Genomic DNA, 20,585 nt, shown 5'->3' on the forward strand with positions numbered 1-20,585 from the left:
GGCAGTGTTTCTTTGAGACTGTCAATCAGATGGCATTTCTTCATCTAGGAAACACTGATAATTATAAAGTCTGTGCTAGCTTTCTAGTTCACCAGTCTCTCCTAGCAGGCAGCTCTTGTTTCAAAAATCTCTAGAGAAAAGACATCCATCTTTTATCAATTTGTTGGCACATAATTCAGCTTATTGAAAAAACTAAGCCATTCCTCTGCAGTAGCTCCCCCTGCCCCCTTTTGGTTTTCCCTGTGCTACATACATGTGTGTTTGTGTCACTGAGGGTGTTGTGCCATACAGAAACTTTGTCTTTAGTTGTAGGTGTTTGTACTTTTCTAAGTGAGAAGAATCTTTTTAGAATTATTATAATTTATTCGCTTGAAAGGAGGTTCTTGCCTCTTAAATGATGGTCAAGGCCTCTCCACAGCACCAGTTTTGTATGTGATGAATTTCTCAATTCAGTCTTTCACTCAGCAGTGATGTAGTAATAGTGGAGAGTGGCAAAGTCAGTGACGTTCCTGAAAGGAAGAAATTTGGCAGGATGAAGCTCCTGCAGTTTTCTGAAAATCACCGGCCTGCATACTGGGGTACCTGGAACAAGAAGACCTCAGCCATCCGTCCACGCAACCCTTGGTCTAAAGATACTGTAAGCAGTTTCTAAAGTTGCTTGGTGTTCATATCATTCGTGTGTGTGTGTTTACATCTTACTATCTTATTTGGTCTTGTTAGAAGTTTCTTTGACTTTTCATATGTTTTAGTTTTTCTTTTCTATTCTCATCCATCTTTACAACAAAACAAATGTTTATCACCTACTGTACACAAAGTGCTGTTCTCATGCTGATTAATTTGTAAAATTTAGATAAGACATGGTTCTTCATGGCTTTAAATCTATGATCCTATGATCCCTGTCTTCAGAGAGCTTAAAGTCTAGTATGGGGATAAGATGCCAACACGAATAACTATAGTACATAGTGCATTGATTACTAAACAAAGTGCTGGTTATCTAAGATAACCACTAGGGCGAATGTCATTGACATTGGTTCATTTTTCTTTTAGAAGCTGTTGGACTATGAAATAGATAGTGATGAGGAGTGGGAAGAAGAAGAACCAGGAGAGTCTCTCTCTCATAGTGAAGAGGTAAGAACAGCTCTGGAAATTTAGAAGAGATGGCTTTCAAGAGACAATTCAAAAATCAGTCTAAACTGGTTTGATGAGATTCATGCCTGTCTATCCTGTTTGCATAAAACAGTAAATGGTGTTTCCTCCTTCAGTTTTGGCAAAGGCCCATTGTACCAAGAAAATGAATGTAATTATTTTTTCCCCCTTAGGATGATGAGGATGAAGGGGGTGAGGATGAAGATGATGATGATGGCTTTTTTGTACCTCATGGATACCTATCTGAGGATGAAGGAGTAACTGAAGTAAGTTTGTAATAATTATTAATGATAACTATGGGGTTTGGAATTTTGAAAAAATTTCTTTAGTTAACAAAAAATATTTTTTCTGCTTTCTACCGCCCCATTGAAAAAGAAAAACAAAACCTTTTTTTAATAGATACTAATATTTAAACAAAACAAATTCCATTGTTAGACTTATATAAATATATGTCTATCTGTGTCCTTTGTCCATCACCTCTCCGTCAGATGTAGGTAGAATGTTTCATTACGAATTCTCTGAAATCATGGTTGGTCATTGCATTAATCAGGGTTCTCAAGTCCTTCAGACTTGTTTATCTTTATGATATTCCTGTTACTGTGTAAAATATTCTCCTGGTCCTGCCCACTTCACTCTGAATCAATTCATACAATTTTCCTGCAGTTTCTATGAACTGTCCCTTTTATAATTTCTTATGTTACAATAGTATTCCGTTTTAGTGATGACTATGTAAAGGTTCAGCTTTATTTATTTTATTTATATTATTTTCTGAAATAAATTAGGCCATCAGTTCCCCATCTTGGTTGTATTTAATTTGTGCTATCTCAAGTGTCACAAAATTCTAAAAGTAAATTTTGATTTCTCTATTTAGATTTGTCATTGTGATACAAATGAAGATCCATTGAACATCAGAATCAGTGGTCCTATAGTTTCCAGCTTTTACTTTTAAAAAATGATGAAAAATGAATTAGGGGAAGTAGCATGGCATAATAGAAACAGCCCTTTACTATGAGTTGTAAGACTTGGATTCTAGTTCCAGTTAAATCACTAATTTTTCAGTTGTGTGACCTTAAGCAAATTACTTTCTTACCCTGTAAAATAAGGTAGGGGTTAAACTTTGTCCTAATCTGCCTTCTCTTTTCTCTCTCTATTCTCTCACTTAGTGATCTTACCCACTTCTGTAAATTTAATTATATAATGACTTACAGATCTATGTTCTCAGTCCTATTCTCTTTCTAAACTCCAGCTGCCTACTGTACATTTCAAAATTGATGTACCATGGACATTTCCGGTTCAACAGGTGTAAAGGAAAATGTATTATCTTTCCCCTATAAATCTATCTTCTAAGTTTCCTTATTTTTAATTACCATCTACTCTTCTAATCTCACATGTTCATAACTTTGTTGTTACTCAGAATTCTGATCCTTAAGCAATTGGTCAGACTTATCAGTATAGTCTTGATCAAGGAAAGAGAGGGGTCAATGTTCTCTTTATTTTCAACTCAACTCTGGACTTTTCATCAGGAATGCTTGAAAGTCCTCTGTCTCATTGATTCATTAATTGTCATTCATTTCCTCCCTTGTAAGATTAAACTCAGTTTTGCTGCATAGGTTCTTGGTTGTAAGCCTGATTTTTTGCCGTTTCCTCTATGACGTTCCAATCTCTGCACTCCTCTTAGGTAAGGCTGTTAAATCTTGTGTGATCCTGACTGTGGTTCCTTAGTATTCAAATTCTTTCTGAATGCTTGCAATATTTTTTCTTTGACCTGGGAGCTCTGAATTTTGGCTACAATATTCATGGGGATTTTTATTTTGGGGTTTCTTTCAGGTGGCGATGGGTAGAGTTTGTTTTGCTATGATGCCTCATATTTTTCCTGCATTTTTTTTCATTATTAAAACTTTTATATTTCTTGATGTCTCATTGGTTCATTAGTTTCTATTTGGTCAATTCTAATTTTCAGTCAATAAACATTTATTAAGTGTCTGCTAAGTGTCAGGCACTGTGCTAAACACAAAAAGAGACAAACGATAGTCCTTCTCCTCAAGAGTTTATAGTCTTGGGCAGGGTTTTAAATACTTCTTGTTCCAAGCTCTTAATTCTCTTTTCATATTTTTCTTACATAGCTCTCATTTCTTTTCTCATTTTTTGCTCTACCACTCTTCATTTAGTTTTAAATATAATTTTTAGCTCTTTTTTAAACTCTTTAGCTCTTCCAGGAATTCTGGCTGGATTTGTGCCCAAGCTGCATTTTTCTTTGAGGCTTTGCTTGTAGATGATTTCGAATCATTCTTTTCTGCATTTGTGTCTTGAGCTTCCCTCTTGCCACATAGTTCTTTATGGTGGGGTTCTTTATTTGTTTGCTCATTCTTCTAGTCTACTTTTTGACTTTAGATTTTATGTTAGGGTTGGGCTCTCTGCACCTCTGAGGGATTGTCTGGGCTGATCTGTCCTCTTGCAACCTACTGCTTTTCACAACTCAGTGAAACTTGCAAGCTTGCAGTGCTCCCAGAGTGATGTGATCCAGGGGTAAAGTCTGGTCATTGCCCTAAAGGTCTGAGCTCTGCAAGTTCCTGACCCAGGTTTGGTTCTGTCAGATTGTCCTTGGCTAGAAGTTTCAGTAGACCACTGCTGGACCCAGCCATTATTAGGTTGCTAGGAGGCTTTGCAGGTTCAGGGTGACTGATTCTGAACTTGTTCCTCACTTGTATACAGGTGGGGCCCCCAACTATAATTACTCCTCCCTTCCACCTAGGCCTAGGTACAGGTCCACTTCTCAGTCTGCCCTAGATCTGTGAATTGGAATTGGGTAGTGAGTGAGAGTTGCCAGATGTCACTCATTCCTGCATCCTATGCTAGTTCGTTTATCTTCTGGCATCTCTTACTGCTTGGGAAGTTCCTACCCAATGCCCATTCTCAGCCCTCTTTCAGTCCTAGGGCATAGGAGTGCTCCATGTGTGGCAGATTTCTGGCCAGACTCAGTCCTCTGTCTGTCTCCCTAAGCCAATTCGGACTGGGAAAACTACTCACTATGATTTTTTTTCTTGGATTTCCCAATCAGAATTCAGTCTAGTGTGTTTTCTAAATCTTTATGGAGTAGGTGTGCTTAGGGAACTAGACTGTACTTATTTCTGCTACTCCACCATCTTGACTCTACCTCTCTTTAATTTCGAAAGAAGTAAACTTCTTGTAGGAACCAACAAGGGCCTGAAATTAAGAATAAATATGGGGGCAGCTAGGTGGCGCAGTGAGCAGAGCACCGGCCCTGAAGTCAGGAGGACCTGAGTTCAAATCCAGCCTCAGGCACTTGACACAGTTACTAGCTGTGTGATGTTGGGCAAGTCACTTAGCCCCAATTGCCCTGCCTTCCCCCCTGCAAAAAATATAGATAGATAGATAGATAGTTGCTGCCACACATAATACTACAACAAGCAATCCTTTCTTTAAAGAAAAGAGGTCTGGTTAAGGTTGGAATATTTGACCATGTCTCTCTTTCTTGGTTTGCAGGAGGGTGCAGATTCAGAAAATCACAAGGTTCGTCAAAAGCTGAAGGCAAAGGAATGGGATGAGTTGTTAGCCAAGGGGAAGAGGTTCCGTGTGCTCCAGCCAGTGAAAATTGGCTGCATCTGGGAAGGCGAGAAGAACAGTAATGCCAGTTCAGAGCTAAAGGTGTTGCAGCAATTCACAGCTTGTATTCTGGACACAGTCATTCCAGAGGAGGAGCATACACCGAAGGCCAACAAAAGAGAGAAAAGGGACCGACAGAGTAAGCTCTGAGTTTAGGGTGGGGATGGCATGAGAAACCAAAGGCAGAGATCTTCCCATCTGCCCAGAATCCTGTGGTTATAGGACTTAGAATTGTAAGGAATATTAGCAATCATTAAATCCAGTTCAGACCAAAATATTTATTTAGTGCCTACTTTGTGTTAGCCATTATGCCAAGTGCTGGGATACAAAGACAAGCAAACAGTCTCTGCCTTCAGGGAGGTTATATTCTATCGGGAGAACATAACATTGACACAAATAGTAGACAAAAGTAATTTGAGGAGGGAATGAATGTTAACTAAAATCAGGAAATCATGGAGGGTTTAATATATTTAGGCATAGAAGACACCTTGGAGAAATGTATGGAACTGCATTTTATAAATAAGGAAACTGAGGCTCAGAGACAGAAGTGACTTATCCAAAGTCATTTGGTAGTGGGAGTGGGAGTAGACTTCAGCCCAAGTGCTCTGACAGCAGATTTAGGGCTCTTTCCACATTGGTATGGAACTCATTGGAAGAACCCCAGGAATAGCCAGGGACTGGCTGGTGACAGTTACTCAGCAAACAATCAACCTACTGAACCAAGCATTGTCAAATGATGGACACTGGGGATAAAAACGAAATAGTCAGGGCTCTCAAGGAGCTTACATTGTATGGGAGACAACATGTCAGGTCAACAAGCATTTATTTAGTGCCTACTATGGCCAGGCACTGTGCTAAGAGCTGGGTATAGAAAGAAAAGCAAAAGCACAATCCCTGCCTTTAAGGAACTCACTGTCGAATGAAGAGATAATATGCAAACAACTGTGTACATACAAGATATATACATTATAAGCGGGAGATAATCCCAAAGAAAAGGTCTTTTTGCAGAAGGTAGGTCATGTCCATAATCACATAGCTACTAGGTGTCAGAAGAAGGATTTAAACCCAAGATGTCTCTGTCCCAAAGTCCAGCCCCTTTCCACTATACCAAACCATACTCCAGTTTTCACCTGTAGTATCTCTGGTTTATCTTGGGCATTAGTATAAGAGATGATAGGTTTGAATTTCACAAATGTGTGATTTCAGCCTTAAATTTTTTAGCAGTGAAGTTTCTGTGCTTTTTCTACAGAGTTCTTTCCACTGCACGGTAACAGTAATTGTAACTTAAACTTATAAGTTGTTGAAATATTTACAAAGCATTTGCTTCATAGTAACATTGTAAAGGGAGATAGGGCAAATAATACCCTCATTTTTTGAAGAAAATGAGGCCTAGAGAGATTAAGTTGTTCTTGGATGCACAATTAGTAAGTCAGTAACTGATCCTCAACTCAGACCCAGATCTTCAGGCTCTAAACACAGTGTTCTTTCCATTCTTCACAAGATCTTAAGCTAAAAAGTAATTATCCATCACAGTCCTACAATTCATGTGATCATATTCACACGTATTATATTTTACTGCCGTTCATTATAAATTGTGATTTTCTTCTCCTTACCAGTCTTGGAACAGTTACTCCCATTATTGCATGGGAATGTGAATGGAAGTAAAGTGATCATTCAAGAATTCCAGGAGTGCTGCCGCCAAGGATTGTTCAGTAAGGGCAGTGGCAGTCCTGATAGTGGCACGGCTAGCCCTACAAGTCCAAGTAGCTCCCGGCCACAGACGCCAACAGCTAATGAGGATGCTGCTATACCTTCCAAAGCTAGACTAAAGCGGATTATTTCTGAGAACTCAGTGTATGAGAAGAGACCAGATTTCAGGATGTGTTGGTATGTTCACTTGGAGGTGCTCAAGAGCTTTGACCAAGAGCACTTACCTGTGCCTTGCCAATGGAACTACATCACTCAGGTCCCATCTACTACTAAAGAGGACAATGGCAGTGGGCTAAGCCTGGGGCCCACACAGACTACCCCAGTCTCACTAAAGAGAAAGAACACAGGCAGTATGTCCATCACTCATTTCATGAAGAAGCCGAGGCATGATGAACAGGTGAGAGTTCCCTTGGGAGCATCCTGATCATCTCTTCCCCAAAAGAAGAAGGAAAGCAACATTTAGTAATATAATATGTGCCTCATATGTGGGTACTGAATAAAGCTTTGGGGATTGACACTGGAGGCAGGGTTTGAAAAGACAAGTATAGCTAGCTTCTTGATGTTCTTTAAGGGGAAAAGGATCCTACTTTTGAATTTTTAGAAATTAGTCCTTATAAGGGATTGCTAATTGGAAGGTTAAAGGTCCTAGCTATCTGTGAAAGCTTTATCTTTTTGTGTTCCCAAACTCAATTTCCAACTACTCATTCCTATAGTGTTCCCACTACCCTGAAAACTGATTAACTGAACATTAATCAGGCCATATAGCAAGTCAAAAGTTTTTCAGAATTGAAGTCTCAATACTGAATTGACCTCCAAGGTCACCTAATTTAACCCATACCTACGGGCATCCGTTCTACAGCATCCCCAACAGATGTAAGACTCTACTCATGGAGAACTCATTATTCCCTTACAGGCAGCTCATTGTACTTATGGGCACATCTAGTTTTTAGGAATTATTTTTTACAGTGAGCTGAATTCTGCCTCCAAGAAAACAAGTATAATCCTTCATTATCTTCCACCCACCTAAATCTTCTGAAAGCTAACCACAGTTCCTTCTATCAGTCTTTATGACGCCATCATCCTCTTCAGTCTTCACTGACCTGGTAGCCATCTTCTGGACAGGTTCCAATAAATTGTATTACCAAACATTTTCCAAAACTTAGCTCTAAGTACTTTAGGCTGTTTCTAGAAATTAAATCTACCCTCAAAAGCTGAGTTGACACCATTAAGAAGGCTTAAGCATGTCCTGCAAACTCCAAAGGCAATTCCAAAAGAGGAGTTCCCAAAATGTTTTGGGCAATGGCAGTATTGTTAGGCTGGATAGCCTTGAAGAGAGAATTACTCATTCCATTTGTAAATTCTGACCCATTTATTTAAAAGTTAGTCATAGTACTTTACATGGTAAACATACATATAAAATTTTTCCATAAGAGGTCTGAATTCAGCATGTACTTAAAATTTATCATAACTTTTAATCACTTTGTTAAATTGACCTAAAAACAGTTGTAAATTTTTTTTTGGTGGGGGAAGGGAGCAGGGAGGGGATCCATAAACACAGTAAAGTGGTTTTGGTTATTATTATTTGTCTTTTTTTTCTCTGATTCTGTTAACTTTAGTATTTCCATGTGTAAAACTAACCAAAGTGATAATCAGCAAAAGCCAATCATCTTCTAAATGAAAAAACAAACAAAAGCCATGTTGTGCAAATGGGAAATAAAGTACAATCAGTTTCTTTAAAAACAATATCAGCAACATGACTTTGTAATAAGCCTATGATGATGCCATGACTCCCATCTACCCATTTAAGCACCAAATTCTTAGAAGTTACAAAGTTTAGGTCTAATGAGAAAACCATGAGCACTGTCAAGATTTTTTTAATGTTAAAAAAAAAAGAACACAATTATTGTGCTTTTAGGACAATTAAAGTTAAAATCTTGTAACCGTTATTTGTAATACTACTTCCCTGAAGAAGGCCTACTCTGATGACTAATTTTGGAATGGAGAGAACCTTGGGTGTCTCGAGGTAATAATGGGTAGATGGGGTCAGAGGGTAGAGCTGGGTCTTTAAAGGTCATCTAGTCCAACCCCTTTATTTTATAGATGAAGAAACTGAAGCGTATAGAAGGAGAGTAGTTTGTGCATAGTCACACAGCTAACATTTAGCGGAGCTAAGATTCAAACCCTGGTCTTTTGCCTGGAGAACCATTTTGCTACACTTCACTAAAATTTTAATTTCTGTAAATAACATACTATTTTTCTGACATGTCCAGCAGTCCCTTTTCTCTGGCTACTGTCTCCATTGACAAGGAAATGTTCTGCTCACCCAGCATTTAAACAAAGTGATCCCCATGTCAGTTTTGCTGTTTCTGTTATAAGATACATCTCATTGGATGCTTTAGGTTGAAACTGTGGAAATGGATGGATTCCAGGCAGACACTGAAGAAGAGGAGGAGGATGACACTGATTGCATGGTTATAGATATCCCAGTCAGCGGAGGTGAGAAGAATTAGAACTTTAAGCTATCATTTCTCTTTTCTAATTTTTTTGTATTTAGTATTTTGTTTTTTTCCGGTTACATATAAAGACACTTTCAACATTCATTTTTTTAAAAGATTTCGAGTTCTGAATTTTTTCATTTTCCCTCCCATCTCCCCTCCCCAAGATGGCAAGCAATCTGATATAGGTTATACACGTATAATCATGTAAACATATTTCCACATTAGTCATGTTGTGAAAGAAGAAACAGAACAAAAGGGAAAAGCCACCAAAAAAACCAAACCTGAAAATAGTATGCTTTGACCTGCATTCAGTCTTTATAGTTCTTTCTCTGGATGTGGATAGCGTTTTCTGTCATGAGTCTTTTGGAATAGTCTTGGATCGTTGTATTGATGAGAAGAGCTAAGTCAATCATAGTTGATAATCATGCAGTGTTGCTGTTACTGTGTACAGTGTTCTGGTTCTGCTCACTTCTCTCAGCATTACTTCATGTAAGTCTTTCAAGGTTTTTCTAAAATCTGCCTGCTCATCATTTCTTATAGCACAGTAGTATTCCATTACATTCATACACCACAACTTGTTCAGCCATTCCCCAATTGATGAGTATGCCCTCAATTTTGAATTCTTTGCCACTACAAAAATAGTTGCTATAAATATTTTTCTACATGTGGGGCCTTTTCCCTTTTTTTGATCTATTTGGGATATAGACCTGGTAGTAGTGATAGTGCTGGATCAAAGGGTATACTCAGTTTTGTAGCCCTGTTATTTCCTTTTCTGTTAATCTGGGCAATTTATATTTTTGTACATAACTCATCCTTTTCACTTAGGTTATCAGATTTATTGGCATACAGTTGGGCAAAGTGGCAGTTATTGCTTTAATTTCCTCTTCATTGGTGGTACATTCACTCTTTTCATTTTTGATACTGGTAATTTGGTTTTCTTCTTTCTTTTATTTAATCAAATCAACCAAAGGTTTATCTATTTTATTGGTGTTTTTTTCCCATAAAACCAGATCTTAGTTTTATTTATTAGTTCAATAGTTTTCTTACTTTCTCTTTTATTAATCTCCTTTGATTTTCAGAATTTCTAATTTGGTGCTTAATTGGGGATTTTTAATTTGTTCTTTTTCTAGCTTTTTTAATTGCATGCCCAGTTCATTGATTTGCTCTTTTTCTGTTTTATTCATGTAAGCATTTATAGATATAAAATTTCCCCTAAGTAGTGCTTTGGCTGCATCCCATATGTTGTCTTACTATTCTTATTCTCTTTGAAATTATCGTTTCTATGATTCGTTGTTTGACTCATTCTTTAGGATTAGATTATTTCATTTCCAATTACTTATTAATCTATCTTTCCATGGCCCTATATTACATGTAATTTTTATTGTATCATGATCTGAAGAGGATGCATTTAATATCTCTGCCTTTCTGCATTGCATCATGAGGTTTTTGTGCCCTAATTACATAGTCAGTTTTTGTATAGATGCCATTTACTGCTGAGAAAAAGGTATATTCCGGGGCAGCTAGGTGGTGCAGTGAGTAGAGCACCGGCCCTGGAGTCAGGAGGACCTGAGTTCAAATCTGGCCTCAGACACTTGATACACTTACTAGCTGTGTGACCTTGGGCAAGTCATTTAACCCCAATTGCCCTGCCTTCCCTCCTTCAAAAACCAAAAAAAAAAAAAAGGTACATTCCTTTCTATCCCTATTCAGTTTTCTCCAGAGGGATGTCATGTCTAACTTTTCTAAAATTCTATTCACCTCCTTAACTTCTTGTTTATTTTGTGGTTAGATTTATCTAGTTCTGAAAGGGGGAGATTGACGTCCCCTACTAGTATAGTTTTGCTGTCTATTTCTTCCTGTAACTCACTTAACTTCTCCTGTAAGAATTTGGATGCTATATCACTTGGTGCATATATGTTTAGTATTGATATTACTTCATTGTCTATGGCACCTTTTAGCAAGATGTAGTTTCCTTCTTTGTCTCTTTTAATTCGATCTGTTTTTGCTTTTGCTTTGTCTGAGATCGGGATTGCTACCCTTGCTTTTTTTTTTTTTTACTTCAGCTGAAGCATAATGTATTCTGCTCCAGCCTTTTGCCTTACTCTGTGTGTATCTCTGCTTCAAATGTGTTTTTTGTAAACAACATGTTGTAGGATTCTGGTTTTTATATGGAAGAGTTCATCCTGTTCACGTTCACAGTTATGATTACTAAATGTGTGTTTCCCTCCATCCTATTTTTCCTGTTTCTACCTGTCTCTCTCTGTCTCTCTCTCCCTCCCTCCCTCTCTCCTTTCACCCTGTCCTACCACACCAGTATTTTGCTTCTGACTACCACTTCCCTCAGTGTGCCCCTCCTTTTCTTTTCTCCTTCCCCTCCTACTTCCTTGTAGGGTAAGATAGATTTCTTTACCCAATTCAGTGTGTATGTTATTTCCTCTTTGAGCCAAAGCTGATGAGAGTAAACAATTAAACAGTGCTCACCCCTTCCCTTCTTTTCCTCTAATGTAATAGGTCTTTCATGCCTCTTCATGTGATATAATTTACCCCAGCTTCTCCCTTTCCTCTTTTTCCAGTATAATCCTTTTTTTTTTTTAACTTGATTCTTGACTGATTTTTGATGTCTCATAGAGTCATCAGCTTCCACTTGGCCAATTCTAATTTTTAAGGAATTTTTTCTTCGGTTAGCTTTTGTGCTTCCTTCTCTGTTTGGCCAATTCTAGTTTTTCTTTTTTTCTTTTTTTTTTTGGAGGGGGGAGGGCAGGGCAATTAGGGTTAAGTGACTTACCCAAGGTCACACAGCTAGTAAGTGTGTCAAGTATGTGAGGCTGGATTTGAACTCAGGTCCTTTTGAATCCAGGGCTGGTGCCCTACTCAACACACCACCTAGCTGCTCCCCAATTCTGTTTTTTAAGGAGTTCTTTTCTTCAGTCAGTTTTTGTCCTTCCTTTTCCAAGCTGTTGATTTTTTTTCATAATTCCCCTGCATAACTCTCATTTCTTTTCCCAATTTTTCTTCTACCTTTCTTACTTGATTTTTAAAATCCTTTTTGAGCCTCTTCCAAGAGGACTTTTTGGGCTTGAGACCAATTCATATTCCCTTTTGAAGCTTTACATGTAGGCATTTTGATACTGTTGTTCTCTTCCGAGTTTGTATTTTGTTGCCATAGTAGCTTTCTGTGGTCAGAGTTCTTTTTAACTTTTTGCGTGTTTAAGAAAGTTGAGCTCTGTTCCTGGGGTATAGGGAGCACAGTCCTAAGCTTCTTGCATTGGAGGCCAGGATCCTTGTCACTGGTTTTCTGCGCCTGGGCCTCTGGGGCTGTTTGTTTGCCTACTGAGCTATGGTGGCCCCACCTAGTCATGCTTGTTGTGTCCTGGGTTCCAGGGCTGGAAGTTTGCCTGCTGTGCTGAGGCTGGAGGCCTTACAGCTGTCCTGCTGTGCCACTGGCCTGCAAGGCCTTGGTCACTAATCTGTGCTGTGGCTAAGAGTCTCCTGCTGGCTTGCCCAAACACTGCCTGTGCTGGGCTGCACTCCTTTCATCCAAGTGAGACAGACCTTTCCTGAAGTCCTTCTAAATTATCTTGGGCTGGAAAATTGGTTCACTCCATCTTTTTGTGGATTCTGTCACTCCAGAATTCTTTTAGAGGCTTGATTTAATGTTGTTTCTGAGGGAAGCTGGGGAGAGCTCAGGCAGCTTCTTGGCTTCTTTCTTCCATCTTGGCTCTGCCCTTATTATTTCTCTTTAAAAATATTTTTTCCCTTTTTGAGGCCTGAGCCCTTATGCTCTTCTTCATAAAAGAAATGTAGTGTTAATGTAACCATTTTTAATTGGTGAAATACTTTAGTGACATTACTTATTTTGGGGAATTTGTCATCTCTCCTCTGTTGCAGATTGCCATCTAACCATATCTCGTCCTACACCATCATTATCCATGTTTATCTAATGCCCTGTAGGCCTTCCCTTTAAAAAAAAAAAAGCATGGCTCTGGTTCACTTCTTCCAATAGTTGTAATACACGTTCATTGGTCATCAGACAAAAATCTTAAGTTGCAGCGATGCAGTGTGAGACTAGTCAAAAGAACAGCATTTGTAGGTAGAAAGACCTTGGTTCAAATTCTGCCTCTGAGATATCCTGACTATGTGACCATGTTGAGTCAGTGTGCAGCCAACTCTGACCCTACACGTTCAGAACAGTTGCTGATCTGCATTGATGGTGAGAATTTTCCCACTAGTGAAGCAGATCAAAAAAGGACCAGCAGTTAAATCTATGTCTGAAGTGTCTAAAAACTGATTCTTTGTCTCCTTTTCTACTACTCTACCACTGTCATTACAGAGATGGAAGGGGGCAGCACAGAATAAAAGGCTGCTCTGGTTTTTTGTTTGTTTTATGGGTGAGCTTGACCAGGAATTCATCACCTAATGCCAGCCTCTAGTTTGCACCTGGAGCAGCAGACGTGCTTGCTTCTCCACTAGTCCCTATTCATAGCCTGTCCACCTTGGTAGAAGCAACTTGAGTTTGTGATTTACATCAGAGCCTTTGAAAACCTTCGTGCCCGATGGGATGTTGGATGAAGACTTCTGAGGAAGGAGTGATAAGAGGAAGAATTATTTAACTGCAGAACCTAACAATAATAATCATTACTAATAATGCTGATAGCATTAGGCATTGAAAAGTTATCAAGGACACTTAGCTGCTTTGTTTCCATATTCACCTATCTGGACTTGATTCTCTCCTTTTTCATGTTAAACTCTAACATAACCAGCAGTCTCCGAAAAATAATTGGACTCACACATGCCTGCATGAAGGAGGGGAAAGGGAAAGAAATAAGCATTTATATAGCACCTGCTGTGTGCCAGGCACCATGCTTAGTACTTTATAATTGTGACCTCATTTGATATGCATGAGACCCATACGTGCAGCTCCTTCTGGCATTGTATGGAAAGGCTGGCCTGGCTGTCCTAGTCCGTGTTCGTGGTATTGGCTGTGTGGATTGGAGCTAGATGAATACCAGGCCAACAATGAGTGCTTTGGCCTGGCCTGAAAGGCATTTATCTGGTTCTACCATTTAGTAGCCAGAAAGTTTGTTCTTTGTGGTGTTGGGGTGCTTATTTTCCCACAATTTGTAAAGAATGACCAACACAGTATCATAACAGCCTAGTAAGTAAATCTGTATTATTGTTGTGAGGAGCTCAAAAACTTCAATATTACATTTCCATGTTATGCTATGACTTTCAGCATAGACATGACCCAAAAAAGGCAGTGACTCAGCTGATCCGTCTTTATTTTCTTCATACCTGGGCTGTGAATGTCAGCAAGCTATTGGTCACTTAGCAAGTGTCAGGACTAGGAGAACCAAGCAGAAACCAATATGAGGCAGAAATAGGTGGAGACAGGACAATACAGTTACCATTCTTAAAGCAGGAACTAATCTTGCAAGGGGCACGGACAGCCTCAAACCGGCATATCAGTAATTATCAGAGAGTAATAGGGTAATAATTACAGGTAGAGTATACTATCTACATTTTTCAAGGGAACTCTTCACTCTAGTATGAGAATGGTGGATCTTCTCTTTGCTCTTCAGTCTGGTGACTGAAGGGAGGGGAATTTTGGTAGCTGCTTTGCCATCTGAAAGTGACAGAAACCCAATTTAAAGAGACCTCACTCTTCTTTTCCAGAGGCTAAATCCCCATGCGGACTTGATTCTAAGTTTGATGATGGTGCAATGGAAACGGAAACCAGTGAGGACCACCGGCCTGTCAGCCCATCTAACAGAACTTAAGACCATAAACTTACTAATCCCATATTGTATGTATGTAGAATTCTTTAGACAATTTTTTAATGTGTATCAGATACTTGAAAATCTTCCCATTTCTTTTGTAAAGAGAAGACAGCACTTTGTTCTGCTTCACAACCCCTTTGGAGGTTTGAAAGTTTATATAGAATGACTGATTAGTTCTTTGATAATTGTATAAACGAAAACAAAAAAACACACACAGACCAAACTGCATATTAATCTGTCTTTAATAAAGCATTATTGAAATTTGATATTTTGTATGAGAAATAACTTGTTCTCCTCTCCAGCCACAGAAGGCAGCCTGTGTTACTGGATTGTAAATGTCCTGAAAACCCCAGTAGCTTAAAGCCCCTTGTCAAGGACTTTTTATAATTGTGTATAATATGGGCTTCTGGATATAATGGTGGAAATGTATAAATTTTTATTCTATAGCCCTGACTTGGTCTCTTTCTCCTCTTTTTTATTTAATTTTTAAAAATTATAAGCTTAATAAGCATTAACAAAAACGTACTCTATTCCCTCTGTTGTCTTTGGTTTGGCATATCAGCCTAATTCTTGCCAAGCAATTAAAAAACTCTCGAATGTTTATCGTTGTCCCAGCTTTGTCCAGGGTGCTTTGGGACTTCAGAAGAAAGAAGATGAATTTGACAGCTTTGGGGAAAGTATGTGTGTTGCACAGATGTCAGATATTTGCTCATGAATCTCTCATAGCACTTGGGGACAGGCTAGTAGGCCAGCCAGGATTGATTGGGATAACTATAGCCCAGAGAGAGGAAGGGATCTCAGGTGCCCATAGCTAGTTTTTGGGAAACTGGGACTCCACACCTAGTCCAGTTTTCTTTTCCCTCCTCAACATTGGTGAAGACACACGGTGCCTATATATAATCAAGAAATGTGCAATGTAGTTGGAAAGGCAAGATCAAGCTATGTGAGAAGTGTGAGACAGAACTAGAGGGCACAGCTGTGGGGTAGGTAATGAAAGTAACCCTGAATTTAGCCAGGACACTAGGGTGCAGGCCCTGGTGTGGTGACCACCTCTGTGACCCTGGGCAGGGCTCTTGAGCTCTTAGAGTATTAGGGACTGGCCCTGTAACTGCACCTTTTCTGCATCATGTAGTCTTGGAGCATTGCCTCTAGCACTGAGGGATTACGCAGCGTGCCGAGGGTGGCACAGCCAGTGATACGGCGCATAATTTGAACTCAGGCCTTCTTGACTCCCAGGTCTGCTCTCCGTCCACTAGACCACACTGCCTCTATATTTGTCAATGGGGATAATTCTAGTACTGCTTCACATACTGCCTCACAGCTATTATGGTAAGGAAAGCAATCTGCCCTGTTTTTAAAGATGTGTGGAAGCTACCACAAGGACCCTGCCTCTCCCCAACGCCCCAGTGTCCTGCCCAGTTAAGGTAGTGATCCCAAATTCACCCTTCCAAGTTGTATGACCCAAAGCAGGTCATTTCATCTTTCTGAAACTTAGTTTTCTCATCTATAAAATGGAGCTAGTAGTAGTTGTACTGCCTGCCTTAGAGAATGGTTGTGAGGAACATGCTGTAGAAAGGGGCATTCCTGTGATTCCTTCCTCACTGAGCCAGAAAGGCTGGTTACTAGACTTCCTTTAGGCCCGTGTCCCTTGGTGGTGTTTGTAAAAGAACCTATGAAGAATTTGCTCATTGAAGCATCATTTTCCTTGGGATACTTCTCACCTAACACCCAGATAAATTCTCAGTTTGGCTATGAGAGGCCTGGAAAGAAAAAGGTGACGATTCACCCAGGAGTTTAATCAATCCTCATTAGGGTTCTCAGTGGAGGAGGTACAGTGAGTAGAGAAACAAATCCACCTGGTTTAGCTGAAGTAGGTTGGCAGGGATTGGCTGCCTCTTACACTGTGAAGCAGGGTGGCGTGTGGCACTGGGGTTGAAGCCCTCCTCAGATGCTGTGCCTAAAGGCAACATATCTAAATGCTGGGTGTCTCATTTTCTACACTTGTAGAACGGATATAATACTCGTTGCCTTTCCAGGGCAATCATGATGATGTGAAAGAATTCTGAGTTCTCAGTTTTCTGGATAAATTCAACCTAGTAACCAACATAAAACTGATAGCAACTTCAACCATCTAGGTCAGTGATCTCTAAAGTGCTTCCAAGGCATGACCCCATCAGATATGTGGTCAGCCATTCGGGTGGTGAGATGATCACATCCCACCAACACAGCTTCACTCCCCCCCCCCACCTCATTACAGCTTGATACTCCTCCACTCCACCTCCTCCCACCCTAGGTGGCTGTAGGGCAGTTGTAGCTATGATAGCCTAACCATGATCCAGATACTTGGAGCTGCTGCAGTGGCAAAATGTCCCTGGACCTCCACCAGATCTGATCACCTTGTCTGCTATAGAGGCCCTTCAGCAGTCCTGGGAAGTGGCTAGAAAGCCAAGACTAAGGCACCATATGAAAACACACACACACACACACACACACACACACACGCGCGCGCGCAGAGCATTTTTGATGAGAAAAAGTAGCCCAGGGTGAGCAGCCATGGGTGGGTTATGTCTTTTACAAATCTCATTACATTATCTTTTTCCTCCTTCCAAATCTACCCCTTTTCTGAAATTCTCTCTCTGAGGGAGACAACATTCTTCCAGTCTCAATCTCCTTGACTCTTCTGCTCAAGAAAAAAAATTACTCTTTTCGAAGTTACCAGTGAACTTTTAATTGCCAAACCTGACAGCCTGTTCTCAGTCTTCATCCTCCTTGACTTCTCTGCAGCATCTGACGCTGTTGACCACCCTCTCCTCCATAGATATTCACTGTTTCCTCTCCGAGTTGCTGAAAAATAATGTAAACACATGTCACTTACAAAAAACTTTCACATCTGTGCAACTTTAAAAATTTGGAAACTGAATGTTGTAGGCTATTTTGAAATTTCTTAAATTAATGGCTTCATTGAGTTTTGAACTCATTTGTTAGAAATATAAAATTGGAACACCTTCCAATTAGTTTGCCAGAATGGCTGATTGACATTACATAATATAGAAATTTACTAGCCAAATTTCAACAAAAATTTGTGTATGATTGGTGAATAGGATTAAAAAGTGAGCATAAATACTTAGTAAGTATAGCCAACAGTGCATTTAATCCATTTGGACTTAAGTATCTTTGTGGTTTTTTTTTTCCAACAATGACAAGCTGTTTAAGCTTTATTAAAATAAACTGAGCTTGAAACCAGACCTACGAATTGCTATGTCAAAATGTTAAACCAAAAAATTTAAAAATAGAGCATATTCAATCATATTGCTTTCTAGAATATCATTATTAATAATAAGTGAGAGCAAAAGGATTTTTGGTACAATTTATTTTCAAAATACAATTTCAGCATCATCTCATCGTTTTTCTATTTTTTGTCTCGTAAGTTAGTACATTATAATTATAGTATAACTTATAAGTATTGTTATGTATAGATGGTGCACGCAGAAACCAATTTTACTGATAGGGATGCATGATAAAAGTTTGGAGACAACTAATTACTACAGTTGAAATCTTAGAAGCAAGTAGAGAGGACCTTTTAGCAACTAGAGATGCTGCCTTCACCTAGATAGTTATGTGGAAAATAAGGTAACACCAAAGGTCACATTAACAGCAACCAAGAAAATGACAGAAGAAATTGAGGTGGGCACGAATGAGAACTATAAAAAATAATCTTGGAGTCTTTTTAGGATAGAATCAAAAGGGCCCTACAAATGTCAGTGACGCTATAGTAAAATACAGGATTTGTGATTTTTGCTAATGTGGGTTCTTTCCTCTGTTCCTCCGACTATCACACAGTTCCTTCGTACCCTAACAGGGTGTTTTTATGAGTTCCTTAGGTCCCCTCTTTCTCCCCAGCCAAATCATTACCTGGTAAGCAGCCTTCTGGTGATGAGTTTTTAAAATTAGATCATTGATATTATAGGGCCGCTAGGTGGTGTAGTGAATAGAGTACTTGGCCTGGAAGACTCATCTTCTTGACGTCAACAACAACAAAAGATATTATGGAATGAGATTTGACTGAAATATGGTTCTGAAGTGTTGGTCCTACTACTCAGTAGGAAGAGGTTGGATAAAATAATAATAGTATTTATATACTATATCAAGGTTTGCAAAGCACTTTATAAATACTTTATCCTCATAACAACCCTGGGAAGTAGGTGCTATTATGGCCCTATTTTATAGAGGGGAAACTGAGGCGTAGAGCGGTAAATGATTTGCTCAGTGTCACACAGCTTGTGAGCAAGTGTCCAAGGCCAAATATGAACATGTTTCTTCCTGACTTCTGTGCCACCCAGCTGCCCAGATGACTAAATAGAATTGGGTGTTAAGAGGAGAATCTTATGTGAAGAAATCCAGGAGCTAGAGCTTAGTATGTTGGACAACATTTGGGTGAGGATCAGTGTAGGGAGAGTTAGTGTTTGACAGACTGCTTAGACCTAAGGAAGAAACAGATCAGGCGTTAGAGAAGCTGCCGATCATAATAAACATGGCAGAGAAGCACATTGTTTTAGTGATAGGTGATCTCAACTTTCCCAGGCATGTGCTGTAGCTCTCTATGCCAGAAGCACATTTTATAAATGTGTACTCTGTCTTGGTAATTTTATACTTCAAAGGTGGAAGAAATGAGGGGAACTGCTATTCTGGACCTGGTTCTGAGCATCGAGGAAGAACTTGGTTGTTTAAGTAGAAATAGAAGATGTCAGCAAAAAAAAACAAAAAAAAAAACAAAAAAAAGAAATAGAAGATGTCTTGGAGACAAGTGATCACTCTGTCTTTGGATCTGTGATAGTCTATCAGTCAATCAATAAACCTTTATTAAGCAACTGCTATGTGCCAAGCTTTGTGCTAGATGCTGGACGTACAAAGTTAAAATTAAGATCACTGCCCACACAAGAAAATCACATATACCATAGGAGACATGTACATGTGTAAGTATGTACAAAATAAATGTATGGTAATTTCATGGGACAGTACTAGTATGGGGTGGGGGGATCCAGAAAGGCTTTGTGTAGAAGGTGTCCCATCACCAAGTTTTGAAAGAAACAAGGGATTCTGAGAGGTGGAGGTAAGGAAAGAATACCAGGGATGGGGGATGGCCAGTGCAAAGGGCCAGAGATAGGAATTGTCATGTGAGAAACATCAAAGTCAATGGCTAGAGGAGTAATGTTTGATGTTAAAGACGACTGGAAGCCTTTCTTAATCCTTTTTAATCCCAGCACCTTTCCTCTGTTGATTATTTCCTGCTTATCCTGTATATAGCTCATTTGTACATTTTTGTCTCACCCAAGGGCAGGGGTGGTTTTTTGCATTTCCCACGTTTGGTGCAGAGGTGCTTAATTCATACTGTTTGACTACAGAAATAGAGAAGTTTGAGAGATGGATGGACTTACACTAGCTGTGTGACCCTGGGCAAGTCACTTAACCCTGTTTGCTTCAGTTCCTCATCTGTAAAATGAGCTGGAGGAGGAAATGGCAAACCACTCCAGTATCTTTGCCAAGAAAACCCCAAATGGGGTCACAAGGAGTCAGACATAACTGAAAAATGACTGGAGATTAGAGGGGAAAATGATGATGGGGGAAATCAGCAGAAGCCCAGAGGGAGGGGATGGATGGAATCAGGGATAACTATAAAGGAACTGGACTTGTTGAGAAGGGTTGTCATCAAATTGGAGTAAAGGAGGAGAGAATGAGAGATGACTGGAAAAGTTTTGAGATGAAGGGAAGAGGGAGCTCACAGTGAATTGATCTTTGCAGTCAAGTATGAAGCAAAGGTCCAGCCATATAA

The 20,585-nt window shown here is 39.4% G+C and overlaps 1 protein-coding gene across 2 annotated transcripts in view; it reads left to right on the plus strand.

Annotated features, from left to right (window-relative positions):
- Positions 1-15,190, plus strand: part of CHAF1A (chromatin assembly factor 1 subunit A) — a 55,934-nt gene extending 40,744 nt beyond the window's left edge. For both annotated transcript variants that reach the window (XM_036769473.1, XM_036769474.1), the window contains 7 exons: positions 469-637; positions 1,048-1,128; positions 1,320-1,412; positions 4,651-4,909; positions 6,387-6,877; positions 8,880-8,976; positions 14,652-15,190. In XM_036769473.1, the coding sequence (XP_036625368.1) occupies positions 469-637; positions 1,048-1,128; positions 1,320-1,412; positions 4,651-4,909; positions 6,387-6,877; positions 8,880-8,976; positions 14,652-14,755 (1,294 nt within the window). In that variant the 3' untranslated portion in view covers positions 14,756-15,190. The remainder of the gene's footprint in view (positions 1-468; positions 638-1,047; positions 1,129-1,319; positions 1,413-4,650; positions 4,910-6,386; positions 6,878-8,879; positions 8,977-14,651) is intronic.
- The last annotated feature ends 5,395 nt before the right edge of the window (positions 15,191-20,585 follow it).

Source organism: Trichosurus vulpecula, chromosome 1 (assembly GCF_011100635.1).
Source record: "Trichosurus vulpecula isolate mTriVul1 chromosome 1, mTriVul1.pri, whole genome shotgun sequence".
Classification (NCBI taxonomy): domain Eukaryota; kingdom Metazoa; phylum Chordata; class Mammalia; order Diprotodontia; family Phalangeridae; genus Trichosurus; species Trichosurus vulpecula.